The sequence below is a fragment of the Cynocephalus volans genome, chromosome 15 (genome assembly GCF_027409185.1).
Source record: "Cynocephalus volans isolate mCynVol1 chromosome 15, mCynVol1.pri, whole genome shotgun sequence".
Lineage (NCBI taxonomy): Eukaryota > Metazoa > Chordata > Mammalia > Dermoptera > Cynocephalidae > Cynocephalus > Cynocephalus volans.
The window spans coordinates 60,719,728-60,744,594 of record NC_084474.1 but is presented as its reverse complement, the minus strand read 5'-3'; the positions used below and the strand labels follow the sequence as shown (position 1 = coordinate 60,744,594).

General features: G+C 36.7%; 1 protein-coding gene across 6 annotated transcripts in view; it reads right to left on the bottom strand.

Moving 5' to 3' along the window:
- The window catches only part of OXR1 (oxidation resistance 1), a 446,972-nt gene that overhangs the window by 70,669 nt on the left and 351,436 nt on the right, over positions 1 to 24,867 (bottom strand). For 2 of the 6 annotated variants that reach the window (XM_063079314.1, XM_063079316.1), the window contains exon 1: positions 16,040 to 16,326. The exons of 3 other annotated variants lie outside the window; for them this stretch is intronic. In XM_063079314.1, coding sequence (XP_062935384.1) covers positions 16,040 to 16,238 — 199 coding nt within the window. In that variant the 5' untranslated portion in view covers positions 16,239 to 16,326. Of the gene's footprint in view, positions 1 to 16,039; positions 16,337 to 24,867 lie in introns of those variants that run through there. One more of the 6 variants, XM_063079318.1, reaches the window with a different exon arrangement.

Sequence of the window (24,867 nt, the reverse complement as noted above, 5' to 3'; positions counted from 1 at the left end):
AAACATGGCAAGCATTTAATATAAATGGACTAATGTTCTGAAGCAACAACTTGAATTGTACCTAGAACTACCACAATTCTTATAAACTGTCATTAACCTTCTATAAAGAAAAGCAGACAAAGTATTATGTTTCATACATCACAAGTCTAGGAAAAAATGTATACACATACATATGTATTACACACACAACCTACTTCATATCCTAAATATTTAAAGAACTCTTAAAAACTGAAGGGGGAAAAATCAGATAAAAAATGGTCAAAAGATATCAGGCAATTCACAAAAGCATGTAAAAATGGCACTTAAACATGTAAAAAGATGTTCAATCTCACACATAATTAGAGAAACGCAAATTTAAACTACACCAAGATACTTCTCACCTATCAGATTGGTAAAAATTTAAAAGCTTAGCCAAATACTGATTGACTGTAGGAAAACAGTTCTACATTTCTGATGGGAATGCAAAATGGTACAATTCTTATAAAGAAGAATATTATTTTTGCTTATCAGAATATTCTAATTTTTTCTGCACTGAATAGCTTATATTTAAATTTGCTTCTCTAATGAGAAAATAAAACATTAAAACTATTCTAAAATAAAGTAAGTTTTAAATAGTAATTTATTGCTACTATTGTATAAATAGCAGAAGGAGCCACAAACACTTTCTTCATTTTATAATTCAAACTTCCTCAAGCAATGCAAAATACAATTACAGATTACTTTTAACTAATAATGTATCCATCCTTAATTGATTTTAGGAGTAACTATTAGTCTACATTTACTTATCCTGATAGCAGTTTTTCAATCTGTTTCATAATATCCCAAGAGTTCATTAAACATTTAATCACAGGAAGTTTGCGATTCCTCTATCATTTTCAAGAGCTCACCATGGAATGCAGTCCAGAACAAGAAAACTAATATACCAGCTTTCTAGTTTAAAGTTTGAAAATGAATTGAAAATATTCACTCTAATTACTGAAAATTCTAAAATATTTTGAAATATTTTTTCTATTATAAAAAATAGTCCTAAACATTTATTCATAGATATAAATGCCAAAACACAATTAAACTGTTCATTTTCTTCTATCGATATGAATCTAGATTGGGAGTAGAAAAAGGAGAAGCCCTATACTTCTTTTGCACAAAATTTACTGCAGTTTAAAAATACAGACTTGTTTGTGGTTTATTTCATAACAGAAATAATACGTAACCTTCGTCAAGTATCTACTATATGCCAAACACTGTTCCAAGTACTTCACATACATTATTTCATCTAATTCATTGACCCATTTCCCCCCCCCGCCCATGAAGCAGGTAACATTATTATCCCCTTTTCACAACTGAGGGAACAGAGATTAACAGCAATCATACAGTTAAGAAAATAGCAGTGATGGAATGCAAACTTGTCCAACTGAATATAAAACCTGCACTCATAACTATGCTGCTATTTAAAACCACTCACTAGAATATTAGCTTCATGAGGGCAGAGGCCATGATCGGCAGTCACCACTATATACCAGTGATCCTCAACCAGACACAATTTTTGCCCTCTCCAGTGGTTATGGCAATGCCTGGAGACATTTCTGGTTATCAAAATTGGGGCATGTTACTAGAGTATGTAGAAGCCATGAAGGCTGCTTAAAATCCTACAGTGTATAGGCAGTCCCACAACAAAGAATTATCTGTCCCAAAATGTCAATACTGCCAAGGTTGAGAAAACGTGCTATATACCCACCACATATTATTATGCATGGCATATAGTAGGTGTTCAATAAATATGTGATAGAGAAATGAATAAACAAGACTTTCTCTGAGATACAATCATCTTGGTATACTGGAAAGAATAAAGGAGTTAGATTTTACTCTATCATTGCCAGAAGGAGAAAACTTAACGTAATCTACAGCAATAAATTCCCATAAAGCTGAAACCTACAAGTTTTGATAACGGTGTGTTTTAATAATTTGACTCCAAATACTTTCTAACTTCTACTCTAATTTCTTCCTTTACCCATGTTCTATTTAGGGAATACTGTTTAATTTGTCAGCAAATGACAATTTTTAAAAAATATCTTTTTGTTACTGATTTCTAGCTTAATTGCTCTGCAATATAAGAAAATACTCTAAAGGAATTCAAACTTTAAAAATGTATTGAAACTTGCTTTACGATCATGTGTAAACTTAGTAAATGCTCCATACATACTTGAAAAGAATGTATATTCTGCACTGTAGAGTGTAGTGTTTTATGTGTACGTGTATGCATACATGCACACACATGTATTGCCATATCCATGAGATCAAGTTTGCTGATTGTGTTGTTCAAATCATCTACACCTGCAATTGATTTGCTTTTGTCTGCTTATTCTGTAAGTTACTGAGAGAGGCTGTAATATCTCCCAGTATGATTGTGGGTTATTTGGCTCCTTGTAGGTCTCTCTACTTTTATTTCTAAATTTTGAGACCATGTTATTAGGTTCATACAAATTGACAATTGCTATATCTTCATAGTAAATTGCTTTTTTCAGAATATTTTCTGCTTTAAAGTCTGCTTTGTCTAATATTAATATACAAACTTTCTCTTCATTAGTGTTTGTTTTTTCTTTCTACTCTCAACCTTTCTGTATCTTTATGCTTTTGATGGGTCTATAAGCAGGTCCTTTTTGGCTATTTGTTCTATTTTATATTTGTCTGCCTGATCTATTAGTTTTTTCCTCTTCTTTCTTGCTTTCCTTGGATACAGTATTATTTATTTTATATATATATATATATATATATATATATATATATATATATATATATATATATATATATATATATATATATATATATATATAAAAATTCTTTGTTTTCCTACCATAATTTGCATTACACATTGTTTAACAGTTGCCAGTGGTCATTCCAGAGATTACAACTTGAAATACTAACTTACCAAAGTCTAATTTTTTTTTTTTTTGTCCTTTTTTGTGACCGCGCTCAGCCAGTGAGCGAACCGGCCATCCCTATATAGGATCCGAACCTGCGGCAGGAGCGCTTCTGCGCTCCCAGCACCGCACTCTCCCAAGTGAGCCACGGGGTTGGCCCACCAAAGTCTAATATTAAGTGGTATTTTTATCTTCTTCCCAAATAATGTAAGGATGTTAAAAACTACACGTGCCACTGCCAAGACTTGTACACAATTATATGTTATATACTTTAATTACATATATGCATATTTTTTTTAAAAACTCCATAAGACATTACTATTTTTTGACAGTCAACATTCATTTAGTTTCACTCTCATATTTGCCATTTTTATTGCATCTCTGGCAATTTCAAAAGTCACAGAATTCTAGGTTGGGAGGTATTTTCTTCTAAAGATATACATTACTAACTTTTTAGTTTCTACTGTTTCTGTTGGTAAACAGTGTCAATATTAATTCTATATCGTTGAAGGTTATTGAACTATTTCTTCTGATTATTTTTAAGATGCTTTGTCTTTGGTGTGGTTTCCCCTAGGGATGCTTGAATCTGTGAATTAAAATCTTTTTTCAGTTTTGAAGTTTTCAGACATTTCCTCTTAAATAATGCTTCTGTGCCATTTTCTCTATCTTCTCCTTCAGGGACTCCAAACAACATACATTAGAATTTATCACTGTATCTTGTATTGAGCTTACTCTATTCTGTATTTTCCATTCTACAGTCCCTCTGTTTTTCTGGATATTTTGTTCTGACTTAGCTTTCAATTCACTAATTCTCTCTTCTGTGGTTTCTAATTCACTGTTAAGATCATCCACAAAGGTCCTAATTTGGGGGATTATATTTTTCAGTTCTAGAATATACATTTTTCTCTTCTATAGTTTGTTCCTTTCTACAAAATTCTTACTTAGTTCAAAATTCTCAACATAGCTATTTTAAATCTGATAACTACAATATCTAGAGTTCCTGTGGGTCTGTTTCTATTATCTATTGTTTCTCATATCTTGTCATGTGCCTAGTTATATTTCATGTTCTGAGTAAAACATTTGTAAAATTGTCTGTAGAAATAATTTGACATGGAAATTAATGTTTGCTTTTGTCAGTGCCTGAGGACACCAGCAATACCAGATGTTAATGAAGTTATAGAAATTTTGATGATATGAAGCTGAACTATCACCCTGGGAAAGCCTAACTACTCTGGTTTATCTTTCCCCTAAAGTACTGCATTTTGGGGTCCAAAGTAAGAGGAGTTCACTATGGCCACCCCTCCCCTGTGGAGGGCCTTGCACTCTGTCCCTATCCCTTATAATCACAGGTTGTCAAAAACACCTTTTAGTTTTTCAGTTGCTGTTTCTGGAATCAATGCTTCCCCCAATAAAAAAAAGCAATCTCAAATTGGGGCTCCCTCTCCTTAGGTTTCTGTCCTTACGCAGATACCTAGTCATACCAGTTATACCAGTTAGCTAGTCATACCAGTTAGCTTTCTGATACCCTCAATAAAATTTATTTTTCTTTTCGTCCAGGTTTTTAAATTGTTATTAGCAGAATAGTTTAAGTTATCTAGCTTGCTATTACCAGATTCAGAAGTTCTGAAAGATATTAAGCACAGAATTGACAAAGCAGTATCAGATCTTTAAAAAGATCATTTATAAGCAAACTGGAGGAAGAAAGCAAGCTTGGAAATCAACAATGAAAAAACTATGAGATCCAGTTTTAACTTACTAAAAGATTCCTGCTGTAACTGAATATTATAATTTTGGTAATAGTTACTGATAAAAAGTGTGATGACTTTAAAATATTGAGCTGGGAGTCAGTATTTTCAAACACATTAATATAGACTTAAAAGCTTCAATCATTTTAAAAGCATCTGTTAAACTAAAAGGGATATGCTGATTATAGCTTTTCTAACTGATTCTCTCTTTAGTGAGGTACTAGTGGAAAAATGTTTGTATTTTCAACCTTTCACTACTGACTCCTTATCCATAATTAAAACAAAACAAAACCCCTCAAGTTTCCCTCAACTCTGTATCCATCCTCCTCTAGATATAACTCTTTCTGCTTTTTTTCATAAGTGAACTTTTGAAAGTAAAAATTTACTTTCACTGTCTTTACTCCATCATCTCCTACTGATTACACAATGTACTACAATGTCTTCCTCTCCAGTTCACCTGCCCTAGAATAAATAAACTAAGTGGCATATTTGATGAGCTCGTTCAATCTTATTTTATTTGATTTCTGTAAAGCATCCAACGAATTCCTTCTGCATGTTCTTCTTTCCCTTTATCTGGAAACCTATCACACTCCTCTTGGTCTCCTACCCATTAATGCTCCCCTTTAGTGCCCCTTTCCCCCATCTAGCCCTTAAATGTTACTATGCACCCAGGGACTTTTTTGGTGCCCCTCTTCTAAGTGAAAAGGTCAATGATATTAAATTGCTATAGAGACTTGCTACTTAAAAGCCTTGCACATTTGCCTAATGGCTACCAAACTAGATATTACAGATATAGAAATTTCCATCATCACAGAAAAATGTATTGAGTAATGTAAATAAATATCATAGGAAGCCACTATTTTGGATGAAGCTTCTGCACTAGGCCCCAACAGACCAGATTAAAAGTCATGGTGGAGTCATCCCAGCTAAAGTTCCACATCAACAAACCCAAACTAAGTTGTTGTTTGACATTCCCAGAAATCAGGAGAGAGAGAACAGCCAATTTCCCGAATAGGCCAGCTTAAATCTTCTATAGGCATGATAATGAAGTTCCCTCTACTTTAATCCTTACACAAAAGTAGTAACCCAATATTAAATAATCAGTTATTTTTCTATTGTTCTACCTCCCTGTCCCTACCTTACAAGAAAGTAACTTTGAAATGACCAATCTGTTTTTTGTTCTTTATTTCTGCTATCTTTGACCTTTTCTCTCTGTAAAACCAACCTCCTCTGCTCATCTCATTAGAACGCTTATCTATTTCATGGACCAAAGTGTTGCCTTATTTCTAGAACTGCAATAAAGCCAATTGAGATCTTTAAATTTGTTGCAATTTTGTCCCTTGACTGTAGTACTGCTCTAGAAAATCTAAAATCTTAGTGGCTTAAATATACAATCTAAAAACTATGATTTGTAATCTAAAACTTCAGTTAAGACAGATACTACATATTTGGATTAATGGATTTGCGCCTGTACAGAACTGCTTTTATTAACTTGCATTTTGGAGCTACACCATTCAACTACATTAAAGAAAGGTATTTTAAAAAATAGCTTTTTGAAATTAGAATCTGACTTACTATAAAGATAGTGAGTTTTTGTTTGCTTTTTGCTATATTACAGAGTTCCAGGAGAATTTTTTCTTTTTATTCTCACTGTGAGAAATAGCTGTGTTTCTCCTGCCTGCCTAAGCAACAGGTTTATCTTTATCTTAGGGACAATGTAATTTATATCTGATCACATTTCCCTCTTTTCATCGGCCTTTCTCTAACACACATATTTGACCTTAAAACATGTTCCTTTCCTTTTTTTTTTTTTGGCAGCTGGATGGGACTGGGATACCGAACCTTGGTGTTACAACATTGTGCTATAACCAACTGAGCTAACCAGCTAACCCCAAAACATAACTCCACAGTGAGAATAACATATCTACTAATTCTGTGTATGTGTGTGTGTGTGTTTCCTGACCAGTACAGGGATCAAACCCAGGACCTTCGTGTTAATCAGCACCATGCTCTAACCATCTAGTGTTTTTTTGTTTGTTTGCGTGTTTTTCGAACCCTTGAGCTTGGTGGTATGAGGCACTTGCTCTAAACAACTGTGCTAACCAACCAGCCCTTGTTCCTTTTTTGTACTAGTATTACTCACTGGACAAAACTTAAGAGTCTCAATGTAAGTTTGCCAGTGGCCATAAAGGGAGCTTTTACACACAGAAAAAAAACCAAACTATATGTAGTTAATTTAATTTTTGGTGCAATGTGTTGAAGTTAAAAATGGAAAAACCTAGTTTTCCTTTAGCCTTCAACTGTAAGGTGCAACTTACTTATAAATCTAATAAATCTTAGCACATTTTCTAAGGTGCCTTTGATAGCTGATCAACTCGAACTGAAAAATTAAATATCCTTAAACAATCCTATTTATAAACTTGGATAATTAAATTCTCATATACTAAACCACATTTATAAATTTACTACATTCTATTTTAAATACTTTAGTTGCCTGTAATACAACTTTAGTAAATATATTACTATAAAATTTTAAACATAATGAATGATAATTTCTCTTAAACATTCCAAAAGTTTCTAAATTTAGCCAAATTCTACCTTTCAACTTAAAATCACAAGTCAAAAAATAATTAAACAAGTATGTATTTTAAATCACACACAAAGACTAATTTATATATACTCTTATATGCTTAATTCTCTGAACTGTAACAAATATTTTAAAGATGAAATACATTGATTATTCTTCAAACATTTAATAAATTTCATCATTTCTTTATTTAGCTCTAACTATTGGATAAAAGACTTACCGAATAAGGAAAGTAGTAATTCTCAAAGTGTGGTTTCCAGACAAGCAGAAACAGCATTATCTAAGAAATTGTGAGAAATGCAAATCCCAGCCCCAAACCAGACACACAGAATCAGAAACTCTGGGAAAGGGGTCCAACAATGTTTTTTAAGAAGCCCTTCAGGTGATTCTGTTGTATGCTAAAGTTTGAAAATCACTGCCTTTTTAGCCTCAGCTACTTAGAGGCTGTTTTGTCCCAGAACACAGATAATACAAAAGACTTTAAATCAACTAACCTATGAGAATAGCAGCAATTTCAAAACAAGAAAATCTCCCTAATGCCTGAGAATCATTAAATTAAGGAAATTATATTATGAATTCAAACTTGCTGCAATTACCATCAGAACAGATTGAGGTTGTTATCAAGCAGAGATTATTCTCTCCCTCTGACCCCCCACTTTAGGAAGAGACTAAGACTAGGGACATCTAGGGTTATCTTCCTTCATCAAGACCAACACTGTGAGTTTTGTTTTGTATTTATTGTTGTTGTTTTAAATAGTTGCTGTAATAACTGGTACTCTAAGTCCTTCAGCAGCACTTGGTTATTCTTGCATTTCAAGATAAACCACTGTTGGGGCCCAGTCTACAGCACTTTTGGTAAGCTGAGTGCTTTGAACTAAAGAAGAACCAAAGTCTCTCAGACCATCTATTCCTTCCCCCTTTTTCCTCCCAAAGCACAGAGAGGGGCTTTCTCTGAAGTTTCCTTAGCTGATGAAGGGAAATTCCTTCAGAAGGAATGCAATTATCATGATCCCCCCTCCCTATAATCTCATCAAACAGGTAAGATTAACCCATAGGAAAGAAGACTAAAGGATGACACCACCCATTCTCTTGGGACTTGAGAAACTTTACCTATATAACAAGATGGCCTTTTTTTGCCATGTATTTCCTCCCCTCAGCCTCCCATAACCTGTCATTGGCTCCCCTCAGAAACCCCAATCCCCTATTTCTTACAGCAGCTCAGGATGCTTTATAAATTTCTGGCCCTTCCTGGAGTCTCATACTTTGCAGAACCCCCATGCATATGCCTCTTCTCCTGCTAACCTGTCTACTGTCAGTTTATTCCGGAGAATCAAATTATCAAACATTCAAAATGTGGAAGGAAAGTTATCTTTGACCCTACACCATTATCTAACTTTCTGATAACTTGAGCCTGCAATAACTTTTTTCACCTACTGGCTGGATTTTGCATTTTCAGCTCTGTCATTTTACTATCTTTCTATCTCTAAAGAAACTTCAATGACAATTTATCCTATCATTTGCCACCTTAACTAACTTAATTTGTTTTGACTTCAATACCTTATGCAATAGAATTTTGTATTTTTCTCACATTTTTTGCTATTTCACAGGACCAAAACTCTTAGAAATACCAAGATAACACCCAAATGGATTCTGTATCTCTCATTTCTTTGTTTCAGATTTCTCATAAGGAAAAAAGGGTAAAAATACTACCTATCTCATAGGATTGTTATTAGGATTACAGCAATCCAACTAATGGGTATACACACAAAAGAATGGAAATCATCATGTCAAGGGAAACCTGCACTCCCATTTTTATATCACCGCTCTATTTACAATAGTCAAGATATGTCCATTGACAGGACAGGATGAATGGATAAAGAAAATGTGATATATATGCACAATGGAATACTACTCAGCCATAAAACTAAAAGAATGAAATTCTGCCATTTGCAGCAATAGAATGAACTTGGAGAAAATTATGTTAAGTGAAATACACCAGACAAAGAGAAATACTGCATGCCCTCACTCATAAGTGGGAGCTAAAAAAGAAATAAACACACAAACAAAAAAGAAACAACAAACACAATAATACATTGAACTTTCAGAAGGAGAGGAACAGAACTGTGGTTATTAGAAGGAAGAGGGGGAGGGGGGCTAGGGAAAAATTAGTCAATTGACACAAAGAATGAGCACATTCTGTAATGATGAATATGTCAACTATCCTGACTTGATCACCACATATTGTACACAAATACTGAGTCAACTCTGTATCCCACAAATACGTATAATCAATTATGTTTTAAAAATAAATAAATAAAAACATTTGCTAAGTACCTGCTCCATAGCAGCTATTATTCTTGTTATTACTGCTGCTGTTATTACTATTATAATTATCATCATCACCCCTTATTGAAACAGCCATCACCCCTAATCCAAGTAAAACATAATGGTTTTTGACACCGCCCCTCATACACCAAGATTAGGTTAGGAGCCCCTGTTATATACTCCCAGAACATATTTTACTTTCCTATGCCTAATACTCATCACAGTTATAAATTCCTTGTCCAGTGTCTATTTTTCCAAGTAGACAGGATCATTAAGAGCACTCAGTATCCTCATCAGTAAAATGAAAATGCTAATATTAATTACTTCATAGGGTTATTGTTACCTGTGTCCAGGTCCCCCTGCTCTCCGCTCAGAAACAAAAGATTCATCAGCCCCAAGTGTTGGTGTGCGGCAGGAAATTTATTATAAGACATCTGATAATAAACTTCCTGCCTCACACCAACACTTGGGACTGACGGGTCTTTTGTTTCTGAGTGGAGAGCAGGGGGACCTGGACATTGGTAAAGTTCTGATGAGCCAACTTGGAATCCTATGGCCTATGGCCTGAGCGCCTGAGTTTTATCCCAGACACCAACAATTGCCTGGAGCAATTGGCTGCAGAAGCACAGCAGGGCTGACCCAGCCATGGTTCTGAGGACTGCCTTGTATTTGGGGTGCCTAATGCTCTAAGCAAGTGAGCCCTGCAATTTCAGGACTTTTCCAAATGGCCTCTAGGACTTTTGTCCTGGGAATTCTCCCTTTTTCAGAGCCACAGTGCTGGCTGCCTGTTTTGCTTCATTGGTGAAGGAGGCAGTATTAAGACAAGAGCTAATGGGCTCTGAGTGAGTCAACATACTCTGGGGGAGCTAATGGGCTCCTAGGTCAGGTGAGTAGCCAGTGTGCATGCTGGTGAGTCCTCTGTGTGTGCCCATTTTCATTGCTACCGAGGGTTAACTAGTGCTTAAGACAGAGAAAGCACAATATAAGTATTGGTGATTATTATCATTCTATGCCTTGGTTTACTTATTTTCCATGACTAGCAAAAGTAAACCAGTAACAAGAATATCAATCTCAGGCTTCTGAACTCTTTTCCTTCAAGTATATACATTCAGCACATAAAATTTTCTTGTTTTCAACATAAGGTGAAATTGATTCTGTCCCAGAATATGTTTCAATGAGTTTGTGATTCAAAACCCCAAGTCAACACAATACAATTTCTTATTTTTTCCCTAAATTGTAAGCTCCTTGAAGGCTATGTGAACCTTTATATTCAACTTTGTATACTCCCACAGTCACAATTACTAAATAATTCAATAAATATTTTAGCAAACTGAGACACACACAAAGGTACCCACCCCCCCAAAAAAACTATTTAAAATTCAAATTAACAAAACAGAACCATCAGGGATAATCATTCAATTTAAGAATTATTATTAAATAGTTCCTCCACAACATGTAAAATAATTCAGGTGATAAAAACTTAATATATTACCACCGTACTTCACTTGTCATAAACTCTATACACACACACAACACTAATATATATGCTATGAAGCAGAATGGTTTTAGGTACCCAGTTCAACAATTTGCAACTAAGGTCTATGGCTGGTACTAAAAGATGCTAATGGCCCACATTCAAAGGTGAAAGAACTGCTGGCTACTGAGGTTAGCACTTCTATAAAGGACTAGCCATTTTAGCAGAACTGGTTCCATCACTACTTCCACTACTGCTATCCACCATTATCACCCTCCTACCAAGGGACAAAGAAGGATTTGGATAGAAAAGTGGACACCTGCTTTTACCCCTTCTCACAACCCAACATCAGAGAAGCATCAGGAAGGTGGTAGGGGAAATTTGTGAAAGGTAGACCACACCTCTCCTCAAACCTAACATGGAATAGAAACTAGGGGTAGGAAGATGGGTGGAGCTTTAAATTGAATGAAATTGAAATTTTATTTATTTATTTTCTGTGGCTATACTTTAAAAAAAATTTTTTTTATGAATATTATTTTTTTTACACTCTAAGATGTTGCAGAGCAGTTGCAGAGAGGAGGAGAGGAGAAGGGGTAAGAAAATAGGGTGAGAGGAGCAGGAAGGGAGGGGGGCTTAGTCAAGGTCATGGCACCCCTCTCATTCCAGAAGGGGAGACCAGGGGACTTCCAGTGACAGCTTGGGTTGTTGCTGGGCTGGATGCAGATGTCAGGGGGGTGTGGCTGAATCCCCTGGCCCTCTACTGCCCTGGCTCAAGAGCACAGTGTGCTTCCTGCAGCAGCTGGGTGGTCATTGCTGGGCTGGTTGTGGATGTCAGGGGGGCATGCTTGTGGCCCTCAGCTCCTCACTGCCCCGGCTCAGGAGCCCACGGAGCTTCCAGCAGCAGCCTAGTGGTCATCACTGGGCTGAATGTGGTCATGGGGGCAGCGTGGCTGAGGTCCATAAGCCCTCCCCATCCCTCGCTTGGAAGCCCAGGGGGCTTCTGGTCCTTATAGGTTGTATAGGTGATCTTTGGTGGTGTTAGACCTTTACTGGTTAATATCAAACTTTGATCTGTGGGTATTTTGCTTTTTCTTTCAGTTCTGTGGTAGATTATTCACTGTTCCTACCACTTACACTCTGCACTGGAACTAATTTGTTGTCCTTTGGTTACTTCTAAAATGGGGGAACTTTCTGTGGGAACCAGTACTTGAGCCCTGTGGTTGAGCTAAATTGTTGCTTTGCTGCTGATTCCCTGGGGAAGGCTTTTTGTGCAGCTCAGGTTTTAATGTTGACCTTGTATGTACTTCAAGTCTTGTGAGGTCTGGTACACCTGGTTTGTGTAGAAACTCTGGTCTGGACCTCAGTCATTTCAGTGATCTGCACCTCTTGCAGTTCTATATTCTTGAGCAGTCTCCACTGAGTGGTCCTGCGCTGATTGGGGGGTAGATCAGCTATCCATGCTGTGCTCTAATGTTCCACGGTGGGCCTGTGTCCCCCATCACCTGCACTCCAAACACTTCCCATGGGACGGGACAAGTGTGATCCCTTGTGATGACTCCCCAGCCTCTGAGTGGCTCTTTTTTTCTGTTGTCTGTAGCTCCTCGCTCCTATGTGGGTCCACAGGAGCCCTGTTAGTGGTGGCTGGCCTGAGGGCCACCAAGGCCCTCTTCTCTCCTGCTGCCTCCAAGCAACTTCATATGAAGGATGCATAGCTGCAGCTTTTGCCAGCTCTTGCTCCATGTGCTCACCAGGGCCAGACTTGAATTGGCTGAAGCTCAAAATGGTGGGATCAGTCCTTTCTTTCTCTCATTGTGGCTTCTCTCACCTTCATGCACTCCGTAGGTCTTTCCTCCTCTTCCCCTGAGCCCTAGCAGCCCCAGCTTGGCTGCTGTTGTTTTTTAATAGTTGTAAATTGGTTGACTTGTGGGAGAGGGTGATGCTGGGAACCATCTATTCCACCATCTTGATCGGAACTATTGAGATTCAAATTTTTAAATTAAGGGAATGAGTCTTAAATAACTGAAACCTACTATTTTAATTGCTAAAAGTAAATGAAAATTAAATTTAAATATGGCTGGGTTGTGTTTAAAGGATCCTGTCACCAAGCAGGAAAATAAGGTTGACACATTTAACAGTAGGTTGAGACTCTAAACTAGTTAAATCCATCTATTGACATTCAATTTTACCATATGATTTAGTAAAGTGAATACTTTTGTTGTTGTTGTTGTTTTGTGACCAGTAAGGGGATTGGAACCCTTGGCTTGGTGTCGCCCGCACCGTGCTCAGCCAGGGAGTGCACCGGCCATCCCTATATAGGATCTGAACCTGCGGCCTCGGCACTCCCAGTGCTGCTGTGCTCCCAGCGCCGCACTCTCCCGAGTGAGCCACAGGTTCGGCCCTAAACTGAATACTTTTACAGGCTATACTATATGGGCTATGTAATGCCCCCAAACAAAAGCTATAGTTAAAGTATAAAAAGAATCTGTTTAGTCAAATCATAATGTATAAGCAGGAACAAACACTGTACCACAAGATGTTTCCTTTGTAATAGTTATGGTTTTCCTGAGGTGGCTGTCATGTTGGAGCCAGCAAATGCTAAATGCTAGTAAGAGCAAAAGCAGCTACCTTAGGGCAGAGTAAAGGCAGCAGTAATACTAATAGTCTAGTAAGTGGCTTGTTTATATAAATCATAAAATCAGAAACATTTGACCAAAGTTTTATCTGGTCTAGCCTTAATGTATTCTATCAACATCATTAAAGAACATGCAAGGTGAGGAGCAAGATCACTAACAACAAATTGGGTCCTGGAATGTAGTCAATCTACAAGTGTGGAAGCGTCTGTACAAGAAATACTGCTATAACTCACAGGACTTTTTAAAGAGTTAAAGGAAGGATGACAGACAGGAAACTTAAGTTGCTGTTACAAAATTGAAATAAGGGTGGTCACAAGTAGAAAGAGCAGAAAAAATCCAACAAACAGACTGACACATACTCATTCTGAAGGACACAAATGCAAAGAACAACCGTATAGTCAAAACCCATCTGGGTTTGCAGCTGCAAAGAATGGAATTCCCAATTTAAGCTAAGGCCAGCTAGAAATTCATAAAGAACCATTTATTTTTTACTTGTATACATATACATGTTGCCTCTCACAAGTAGGAAAACTTAAGAACCTATATTTACTCTAACAGCGGCAGGGGGTTGGCAGGAGGAATGCTCAAATAATTGCTGGGGCACTTCCTGAACTGCCTCCCAAACTCTACATAATAGTTTAACAGACATGCTGTTTTCTTTACCACCAAATGCTATTTTCTAGCTTTATCACCCATCATATTCACTAGTTCCACTCCAAATGAAAAAGATGTAGAACTGAGAACATGTGAGATCATCCAATCCAACACAAACAGGTAAATATAAGCCCAAAGAAATTAAGTAACTTGTCTAAATTCTTTCAGGAAGTTAATGCTAGGATATACCTGCCCACTTGACTGTGGTCACACTGCCTCTCTAACATGTCAGAGATTTAGGGGCACCATAAGTATTAAAAGAATGTGCAAGGAATTCAAAAGGCAGCTTCAATACAAGAGGAATTTGTATAGTTTTGAAGCTGCAAGGAGAGTGTGTAGCTGCATGTTCAATAAATGTCTTTGAATGAATGAATCAGATGTTCGTGTTTGGGCATATTTATTAAAATATTAATCATAATCCTTTCTAGTTAAGTTACCCCACATATTTCTGAATTCTCCATCTATCTAGAGGCTGGTCACATATCAACTATTTTCAATTAAGCAACTGAAAACTCATTTTTTAAAAATACCTTATTCAAATACTTTAAAGTTCTGTTTCTCATCACTGGTCTCACTTTTAAGAGAATTCTGCATCTGGCTAATGTCCTTCAGACCAGAAACAAAAAGTTTTCCCCCCTATTCATTTTCTAATTACACAAAAAGGAAGTACAGTGACAGAAGACATTTTATGTAAAGTGAGAAAAAATTAACAGGGGCCATGCTAAATGAGAATATTCAAGTGTCTTCAAAGTTTAAATTACACACATGCACACACAGATAAATGATGTCCTCACTGTTTCAGTGCATTAACATGACTGGCAGGACGTGGAGTTATGGATAGGTTTTATATACTTCGTGCTTTTCTATATTTTCAAAACTCTCTGATGCTCATATATTTACTCTCATTAACCCCCAAACATATAAAAATAAGTAACAAAAATAAAATATGTCTAGAAGATCTGCTACCTATTAACTTAAAAGGAAGCCGACGACACCGGCAAAGTTATCGTGTGCATTATGCAAACAGGTCTTCAGCTGCGCTTTAAAGAATTACCTAAGATATCAATCTCATGCCATTATGACTTTTTTTTAAAAAAAGAATCGTACAAAACCACTGTGAAGAAAACAACACTATTAATAAACGGTAATTGAGAAAAAGTTCTGCGCTCTGCCACCTCAAGACAACACGCAGCCTTTCAAAGAACGTGATGCAAAACATCAACTAGGTTCCAGTGCAAGTGAAGCGTTTTCTTGGGCTTTTTATTTGTAAGTCAGGAAGTGAATCGTTACTGTGGGCAAATATCAACTAAAAAGACTGACCCAAACCAAAACTAAAGCAAGCACGTCGTTCTTAATGTCTCAAAGACAAAAAAACACGGACGTCATAATTGGTTCAATATTCGCCTCCCAACTGGGAGGGGAAGAAAAAGAATGGATCACACCCTTGAAGTATTTGGCGCGGTGAAGAAAGTCAAGACTAAGTGAGGAAAGCAGGAAGAGCAAAGCAGGAAGAGAAACGACGCAGTTCAAAATATTCCGTCCCCAGAGCCGAATGAGTCCTTTCCTCACCCCCGGCCCGCCGTCACCCCAGCCGCGGCACACCTGCCAACACCGGGCCGCCACCTCCACCCAACGCCACGACTGCCGCCTCCCCCAGCCCTCAGCCCTCAGCCCGGGTCGGCAACGCGGAACGGTGGGCTCACCAGGTCCCTCCGGGCTGGACGGCGCCGGGGGCCGGTGGGGCGGGGACCCGCACCCGGGGTCCCCCTGGGCGGGCTCCCTCAGGTAATCCTCGAAGCGCACCTGCCGGGCTTCTCCGCCAGCCGCGAACCCCCACAGGCGGTTGGCCGTGCCCCGCAGGAGGCGCCCGCTCTTCCCGGTGAACGTGGTCAGGTAGTCCATGTTGCCGCCGGGATGGGCCTAGGAGGTCGACGGTGGCGGCGACGGCGGCCACAACCAACCCGCCGGCCGGGCCGCAAGGCCGACCTGATCCGGGGGGCGGCGGCTCAGAGCACCTCACAGGAGCGCGGGGGGAGGGGCGTCCTTTTGTAGGCCCGGCTCTGGACCATCAGGAAACCACGCGTCGGGGAGCGGAAGGTGGACAAAAGTTTGTGAAAAGTTTTTCTTGTTGTTTCTACACGCCGGCTCAGGCAGAACTTCGCTTGTAAAATAGATACATTCTTCCTGGAACCGATCCAGGGTCGGAAAACTGGAGGCTTTTAAGCGAGCTGGGCCGGTTTTAACCGCTCCCTCCCCACCCGTCCGGCTCCGGTGGAGCAGGCCTGCCCCGCCCTTCCCCGCCCCGCCCCGTCCGGGACCAGACCAGACTTTCAAGAGTGAAGGGGAAAGGGCAGGACACTCGCCCTGGGGCCTAAGGGCAGATTAGAGGATAAAAGTGTCTCAGGTGAGGCTCTACTGGAATTGCGTGAAGTTCGGGAGCCTAGGAGAGGCTTACAAAATAAGTGTCAAAAAGTTTCTGTGTGTGTGTGTGTGTGTGTGTGTGTGTGTGTGTGTGTGTGTGTGTGTGTGTGTGTGTGTGTGTGTGTGTGTGTTGGGGGGACAGAGAGGCACAATCCACATAATTACAGTTTGTAATGATTTTATTAGAGGAAGGAGGAGATACTTCTAAAGTGAGACTGTAATCAATTAAAATAAAGCATTAATAGTCACACTTTTAAGTTTGTTGTGGCATTATGAACTGATTAGAGTTTGACATTCCATGAATCCAGTCCTGTAAGGTAAGCTAATTAAAGGCTTTTACTGTGCAGATCTGCCTTTTGGGAACCAAGAACTTAGGCAGAAAAAGAGCAATGACTTTTGACAAACATTTACTACCCAGTTTGGTTTCCTATAAGATCTGATTACTCTCTTCCTTTCACATCTGTTTATAGCTTTTAGTTTTCCCACGCATTAAATAAATAAACCCTCTTTCTTGGAATCACCAATATATTTATGTATTCGAAGAAAAGGTTTGAATTACTTAGGAAGTTAAAGGACTGACCATTCCAAATAACGGAGTCCAGAAAATCAGGAACTTAAGCTTTTGCCAAACTACTTAAATATTAAAGATTATCCCTCCTCCACCTTCCCCCTCATCTATATATTTAAGTCGGTTGACTGATCTTTTTCTCACCCTCACCATTTTCATTTTAAATTCCTACTAGATTGGATAAACTCCACCATTCTAATATCAGCCTCACCATTATACCTGGTTAAAAATACTGAGTGTCGGGCTGCACACCTAGAGTGTCTAATTCACAGTGTTTATGGGAAAGAGGACCTATGAATCTGCATATCCATGTGTTCAGATGAGTTGCTTGGGAAAGAAGTGCTCCAGATTTCCTCCTGTACCTCCTAAAAACCTATTTGGTAGATGGTGCAATAGATGGATTGTTTCTGTCCCCCCAAAGTTCACATATTGAAATCCTAACCCCCAACTTGATGGTATTAGGAGGTGGGAACTTTGGAAGATGATTAGATCATGAGGGTGGAGCCATCATGAATGGAATTAGGGCACTTATAAAAGGAACCTCAGAGAGCTCTCTCACTCTCTGCCATGTGAGGAAACACAGTAAAGACAGCAGTCTGCAGCCCAGAATAGGGTCCTCACACCAGAACCCGACCATGCTGGCACTCTGACCTTGGATTACTAGCCTCCATAACTAGAAATAACTGTGAGAAATGAATTTCTGTTTTATATAAGCCACCTGGTCTATGGTTCTTTATTTTAGCAACCTGAACTAAGACAGATGATAAGTGACTCCTGGTTATTCCTGAGAATTCCATTTGATGTGGAAGCGTTATCATGCTTAGCACCATATCTAAGTTCTATGAGAGGCTCAGTAAGCTTTAAAAATTGCTTTTCAATGAATTAGGTCTAATCCTGATTAAATTGAAATTTTTTTCTAAGATATGCTTTACATTTTTTTGAAATTTACTATTTAGTTTGTGATTAGCATAACCAAACAGTGTTTGAGTTTTTTATGCCTGAATAAATATGCACTTTTATATCCAACCTTAGCAGGAACCTGTATTGTACTAGTTCAAATACAGATTTGTAGTTAACCCATCATTTTTTTTTTGGCTTCTATTACATTTTATTGTTTTAGCTCTTATATTAAGAGTATGATCTATTTTGGGTTAATTTTTGTGTTTGTATGAGAGGTCCTAATTTATTGTTTTATGAGTGGCTATCTAATTGTCCCAGCACCATTTATTGAAGATGATTCTTTCCTTATTGAACTGTCTTGGCATCTTTATAAAAAATCAACTGACCATAAATATAATGTTTTATTCTGAATTCTATTCCTGAACTCATGCCAGTACCACGCTGTCTTGATTACTGTAGCTTTGCAGTGAGTTTTGAAATTGGAATGTGTGAGTCCCCTCACTTTGTTCTTTTTAAAGATTGTTTTAGTTACTTTGGGTCCTTTACATTCTATATAAATTTTAGGATTAGCTTGTAAATTTCTTCAAAGAAAAAAGTTAGCTGTGATTTTGACAAAGATTTTATTAGATTTGTAGATCGATATGGGAAGTTTTGCCATATTAACAGCATTAAGTCGTCCATGGACAAAAGGATGTTTTTTCATTTGTAGATCTTCAATTTCTTTCAGCAATATTTCCTACTTTTCAATGTACAAACTTTAAACTTCTTTTGTTAGATTTATTCATAAGTACCTTGGGTCGAATGTTCCCCTAAATCCTAATTCTCACTGTAACTGTTGAGGGTGGGAAATCTGTTATGTTACTTTAAAGTTTGGGCATTGAGAGGCGATTAGATTGTAGGACCATGCCATAGTGAATGAATTAATAGTGGTGATCATATGCATGGTTCTGAGGGCTTTAAAAGGAGAGCACATGAGAGGCTAGTTTCTCTCCGCTCCACCATATTCTGCCAAGAGAAACTCCTGCATTGCTATAAAGCTACCACCAGAGACCCTCTCCAGATGTGTTCCCTGGACTTTGGACTTCCCAGCCTTGAAAATGTAAGCAATAAATTTTGTTTTCTTACAAAGTATCCAGTTCCAAGTATTTCTTTATAAGCAACAGAAATGGACTACTACAATAAGTACTTTATTTTTTAATGGTATTGAGAAATGAAGTCATTTTCTTTCTTTTTAGATTATCATTGCTAGTGTATAGAAATAAAATTGTTTTTTGAATACTTATGTCCCACAACCTTGGTAGACTTACTCAGAAATTCTAGTAGTTTTTAAATGGATTTTTAAAGATTTTCTATATGCAAGATCATGTCATCTGTAAATAAGGACAGTTTTACTTTTTCCTTTCTAATCCAGGTGCCTTTTATTTCTTTTTCTTGCCTAATTGCTCTGATTAGAACTTCTAATAAAATAGTAAATAGAAGTTGCAAGAGCATGTATTGCTTTGTTCCTAAATTTGGGGGGAAAGCATTCTGTCTTTCACTGTCAAGTATGATATTAGTTGTGGGGTTTTTTGTTTGTTTGTTTTTTTAATATATCCTTTATTGGGTGAGGAAGCAACATTCTATTCCTTACTTTTGAGGGTTTTTATCATGAATGTACATTGAATTTTGTCAAAAGCTTTTTCAGATTCTGTTAAGATGATGAAGTGCTTTTTGTCCTTTATTCTATTAATATAGTGTTTACATTAATCAATATTTGTATGTTAAACCAACCTTGCATTCCCGGGGTAGATAACACTCAGCAATATTGTATATGTTGCTAGAGTTTGTTTGTGTGTATTTTGTTGAGCATCTTTATGTCTACATTCATAATAGACATATTAGTCTATAGTTTTTTTCTCTTGTGATGTCCTTGGCTGGCTTTATGGTATTGGGCAATATTGGCTTTTTATAATGAGATGGAAGTGTTCCATCCTTTTCTAATTTTTGGAAGAGTTTCAGAAGGACTGTTATTAATTCTTCTTTAAATGTTCAGTAGAATTCACCACTGAGGCCATCTGAGCCTTTACTTTTCTTTGTGGGAATATTTTTAATTGCTAACTATAACTCTTTACTTCTTATATAACTATTCAGATTTTCTATTTCTCTTTGAGTCAGTTTTGGTAACTTTTTTCTTTCTAGGAACTTGTCCATTTAATGTAAGTCATCTACTTTGTTGTTCATAGTATTTCCTTATAATCATTTTCACTTCTGTAGGATTGGTAGTGATATCAGCTCTTTAATTCCTAATTTGAGTCATCTATTTTTTGTTCATCAGTCTAGCTAAATGCTTGTCAATTTTGTTGATCTTTATAAAAAGCCAACTTTTGGTTTCATTAAGTTTATCTAATGATTTTCTATTTTCTGTTTCATTAATATCCATGCTAATCTTTATTATCTCCTTCCTTCTACTTGCTGTGTGTTTAGTTTTCTTCCACTCCCCCCTCACCTTCCCTCTTCCCCCCAATTTCCTAAAGTAAAAGGTTAGGCTATTGATTTGATATCTTTTCTTTTTCCTAATATAGGTTTTTATAGCTATGCAGTTCATTAGTTCTATCCCATAGGTTTTGGCACTTGTTGTAACACAAAGGTCAAGGGTTCAGAGCCCCGTACTGGCCAGCCACAAAAAAAAAAAAAAAATTAATAATAATAATAATAAATAGAAATTGGTACATTTTATTTTAGTTTTCATTTATCTCAAAGTATTCTAATGTTCCTTATGATTTCTTCTTTGATTCATTGGTTATTTAGTAGTATGTTATTTAATTTCCACATATTTGTGAATTTCTCAAATTTCCTTCTTTTTGATTTCTAACTTAATTTTATTGTGTTCAGAGAACATACTTAGTATGATTTAAATCCTTCCAAAATTAGTGAGTCTTTTTAATGGCCTAGTTATGGTGTATTCCAGACAACGTTTCATCTTTCCCTAATGTTTAAACCTTCCATCTATCACTGAATTTCTTGAAAATCCATCCACAATTGCTGCCTGTCTTCAGCAACTTCTCAAGTTCATCCATCAGTAATTTTTCTCCACTCATTTAGGAGTTGGTAAATACCTGCTAAGCCCTAGGATGGAGTCCCTGTTTCTATGGCACTTTTAAGCTGACGTTACACTCCCCAAAATCACCAGTGCAAGAATGAGATACTTTTGTGTAATTAGAATGTCCTTACAGATAGAAACATTACAAAAAGGCATCCCTAATCCAAAAATGAAATTAAGAAAACAATTACATTTATAGTGGCATCAAAAAGACTAAAAAATACTTGGAAATAAATCTAACCAAGGTGGTATAAGAATTGTACACTGAAACCTGTAAAACATTGTTGAAGGAAATTAAAGAAGACCTAAATAAATGGAAAGACATTCCATGTACATGGACTAGAAAACTCAATATTGTTAAAAAGACAATTCCCAAATCAACCTACAGATTCAATACATCCCCAATTAAAATTCTAACTGCTTTCTTTGCACATATGAAAAGCCCATCCTTAAATTCATACGGGTTTGTAAGGGGCCTCAAAGAAAAATGCAAGAACAAAGTGAGATGACTCACCCTTCCTAATTTTAAAATTGACTACAAAACTACAGTCATGAAAACTGTACTACTGGTATAAGGACAGACATATAGAGCAATGGGATAGAATTGAAGGTTCAGAAATAAACACATACATTTATGGCAAACTGACTTTCAGCATGGATGCCATGGTCATTTAATGGAGGAAAAACATAGTGTCTGCAACAAATGATACAGGAACAACTAGATATCCACATGCAAAAAGAATAAGGTTAGACCCTTACATCATATACAAAAATTAACTCAGCATGGATCAAAGACATAAATGGAATAGCTGAAACTATCCAACAGAAGAACATAGGTAAGTCTTTATCATCTTAGATTTGTCAGTGGACTCTTAGAAAGGATATCAAAAGCATAAACAATAAAAGTGCCTCCTTTTTAATAAGATAAATGTAAATAACTGACAATAAATACCATTTTCTTCTATAAGAATGGCAAAGGTCAAAAGTTTAATAACACTTTGATGACAGTGGGTGGAAACTACCACTTTCATACATTATTGCTAGGGGAGTGAAGAGTGATACTACCTCTAGAAGGCTATTTGGCAAATCTATAAAGCACATGCCCTTTGGCTCAGCAATCTCACTTCCTATTATTTATCCTATTGATGTATTAAATGATGCAGTTTTTTATTTACAATAGCAAAATATTGAAAACACTATAAATGATAACTAATAAAGTATTAAATAAAATATGACATGTCCATATAATGGAATATTATTCAGCCATTAAAAACAATTAGTTCTTGTCATAAATGATTATGGAAGAATCTTGAAAAAAACATTTTTAAGGAGGAAAGAAAGATACAGATCACTGCATGTGGTGTGCTTCCATTTTTGAAAACAATATAAAGGATATGTAGTTATACACATACATATAAAACATTTCTGTTAGTATATATAAGAAACTAGTAATAGTGATTGTCTTCTGAGAGAAGTGGGTGGCTTAGGGAGAGATGAGAGGGAGCCTTAATTTTCATTGTTTATACAATGTGCATGTATCACCTATTAAAAATTATTTTTTTAACTTAAAAAAATAGGACCTTATCTCAATTAACCTGTTGTATCTTCTAGGAGGTTGTTAGATTCTCCATTGTTGAATTTACCATTGTTCAGCTGCTGCCAAAAAAAGCATTTGAGAAAGACTGCATTTCTCAATCATCAATAAGAAACATCATCAGTAAGAAACTCCATTCTATAAGTTCTCTAAGAGTTATGTCTATATCAAATTAGGTCACCTGAAGTCAGTATATTTGGCTTAGAAGGCAGCAAGTGTTGCCTCATCATTATAAACACAGACCCTGCGTCCGACTTCAGCTCCCGGCTCCACCATTTACTAGCTGTGTGGCGGGAAACGACTGACTTCGCCTCTCTGTCCCTCAGGCTCCTTACCTGTATAATAGAGATGGGATAGAGATGTTGGGAAGATTTAATCAAATAGTGCAAGTAACATCCTTAGAAGAGTGCCTGGAATACATTAAGTCCTTGGTAAATGTGAACTTTAATGCTTCTGATCAAAATACCTTATTGCATTACACATTTGGTGTTATATTCTGACTTTTATTGAAGCTCAATGCAAGAAATAATTGTGTGGGGAACTAATATTAAAGACATTATTCATTATGTTGTTATTCAGTATACCTAATTTTAAGATATTTCTGACATATTTATAATTTCGGGTCAGGAAAAATCCTTGTGAAGACCCAGCACAAACTTTCGTTACTCAGACAATAAATGTCACCATCTTGCTTTAGGTTGCAAGTTCAATGACCATCTTTTTTTTCAGAAAAGTAGAATTACCTTGCCCTTTCCTCTTCTTAGTGATTTCTGGTCTCAACTGAAATTATTTTGTTGTTGTTGTTGTTGTTATAACACAAAGGTCAAGGGTTCAGATCCCCATACCAGCCAGCCACCAAAAAAGGACACTATATAACTGGATATATGTATGTGGAAAAATAAAACAAAAGAAAAAGTCAAGTAGTACCGAAGACGATATAATAGTAAATCTCTCACACCCTTCTAGAATCAACCTCTACAGTTTTGTGAATATCCTTCTGGAAATGTTGTATGCATACACATACATAGATGTTAGAATGTGTGTAAGTGGGTGTGTGTATCCCTTTTTAAAACACAAACGGGAACATATTGTTTCCACCGTTTTCTACAAATACAGGTATTTTTACCCTACTTTATTTATCTCAGAGAGTTTTCCATATCAGTTTGTATTAGACGTACTTCATTCTTTTTAGAGCTTCAGAGTTGAATTTATTGTTATCTGTTGAACAAGGCTATTATCGTTAGTTGCTCGAATATTTAATGTAATGATATCACATTTACTTCCAAAAAAATTGTAGGAGCTAAAAACTTACTGGAAAGCACCTTGTTAATTAGTTGGAACCTTATGCACTAGTATGTTTAGGCAATTTAGTTAAACAACAGCTCCCCAAAATGCTTTAAGAAGTTCTGCCTCTCTGGCACTTTTTCTTAGAGGAAACACTCTTCCTTTGTTGGGGAAATAATCACAATGCCTTATTTACAGTTTAAAGCAATATTGATGATTAATTTTAAATATGAAAATTTCCAATAAGACAATTATTGCTAAACATATGAGCTGGAGTAAAATAATGACATGAAAACTAGAAAAATGGCACTAATTTTACTCTTATACAAAAAGAATGATATATTTGGTATCCTAAAAATAACCAGAACCAGATTACTCAAAAAAACTTGTTTGTGATTTTTATATTTTTTTAATAGTTAGCTGAATTAAATTATTCATATTTTAAGTGGACTATTCTCTGATTTGTTGTTTTATACTGGCAAATGACTGAAGTCCTGGTTAATTTTTAATCTTCTCAAGTTTTTCTCGCCTAGCTCCCATTTCTATTAGTCATAATATATGCCAAGCTTTCTGAATTCAAGCTCACTTCCTTTTCTTTATTTTTTTGTGATGATGACATTCAGTGGTTTTTCTATTAATAACCATTCCCTAGAGTTCTTCCTGGTTCACTAAAACTATTAGGAGT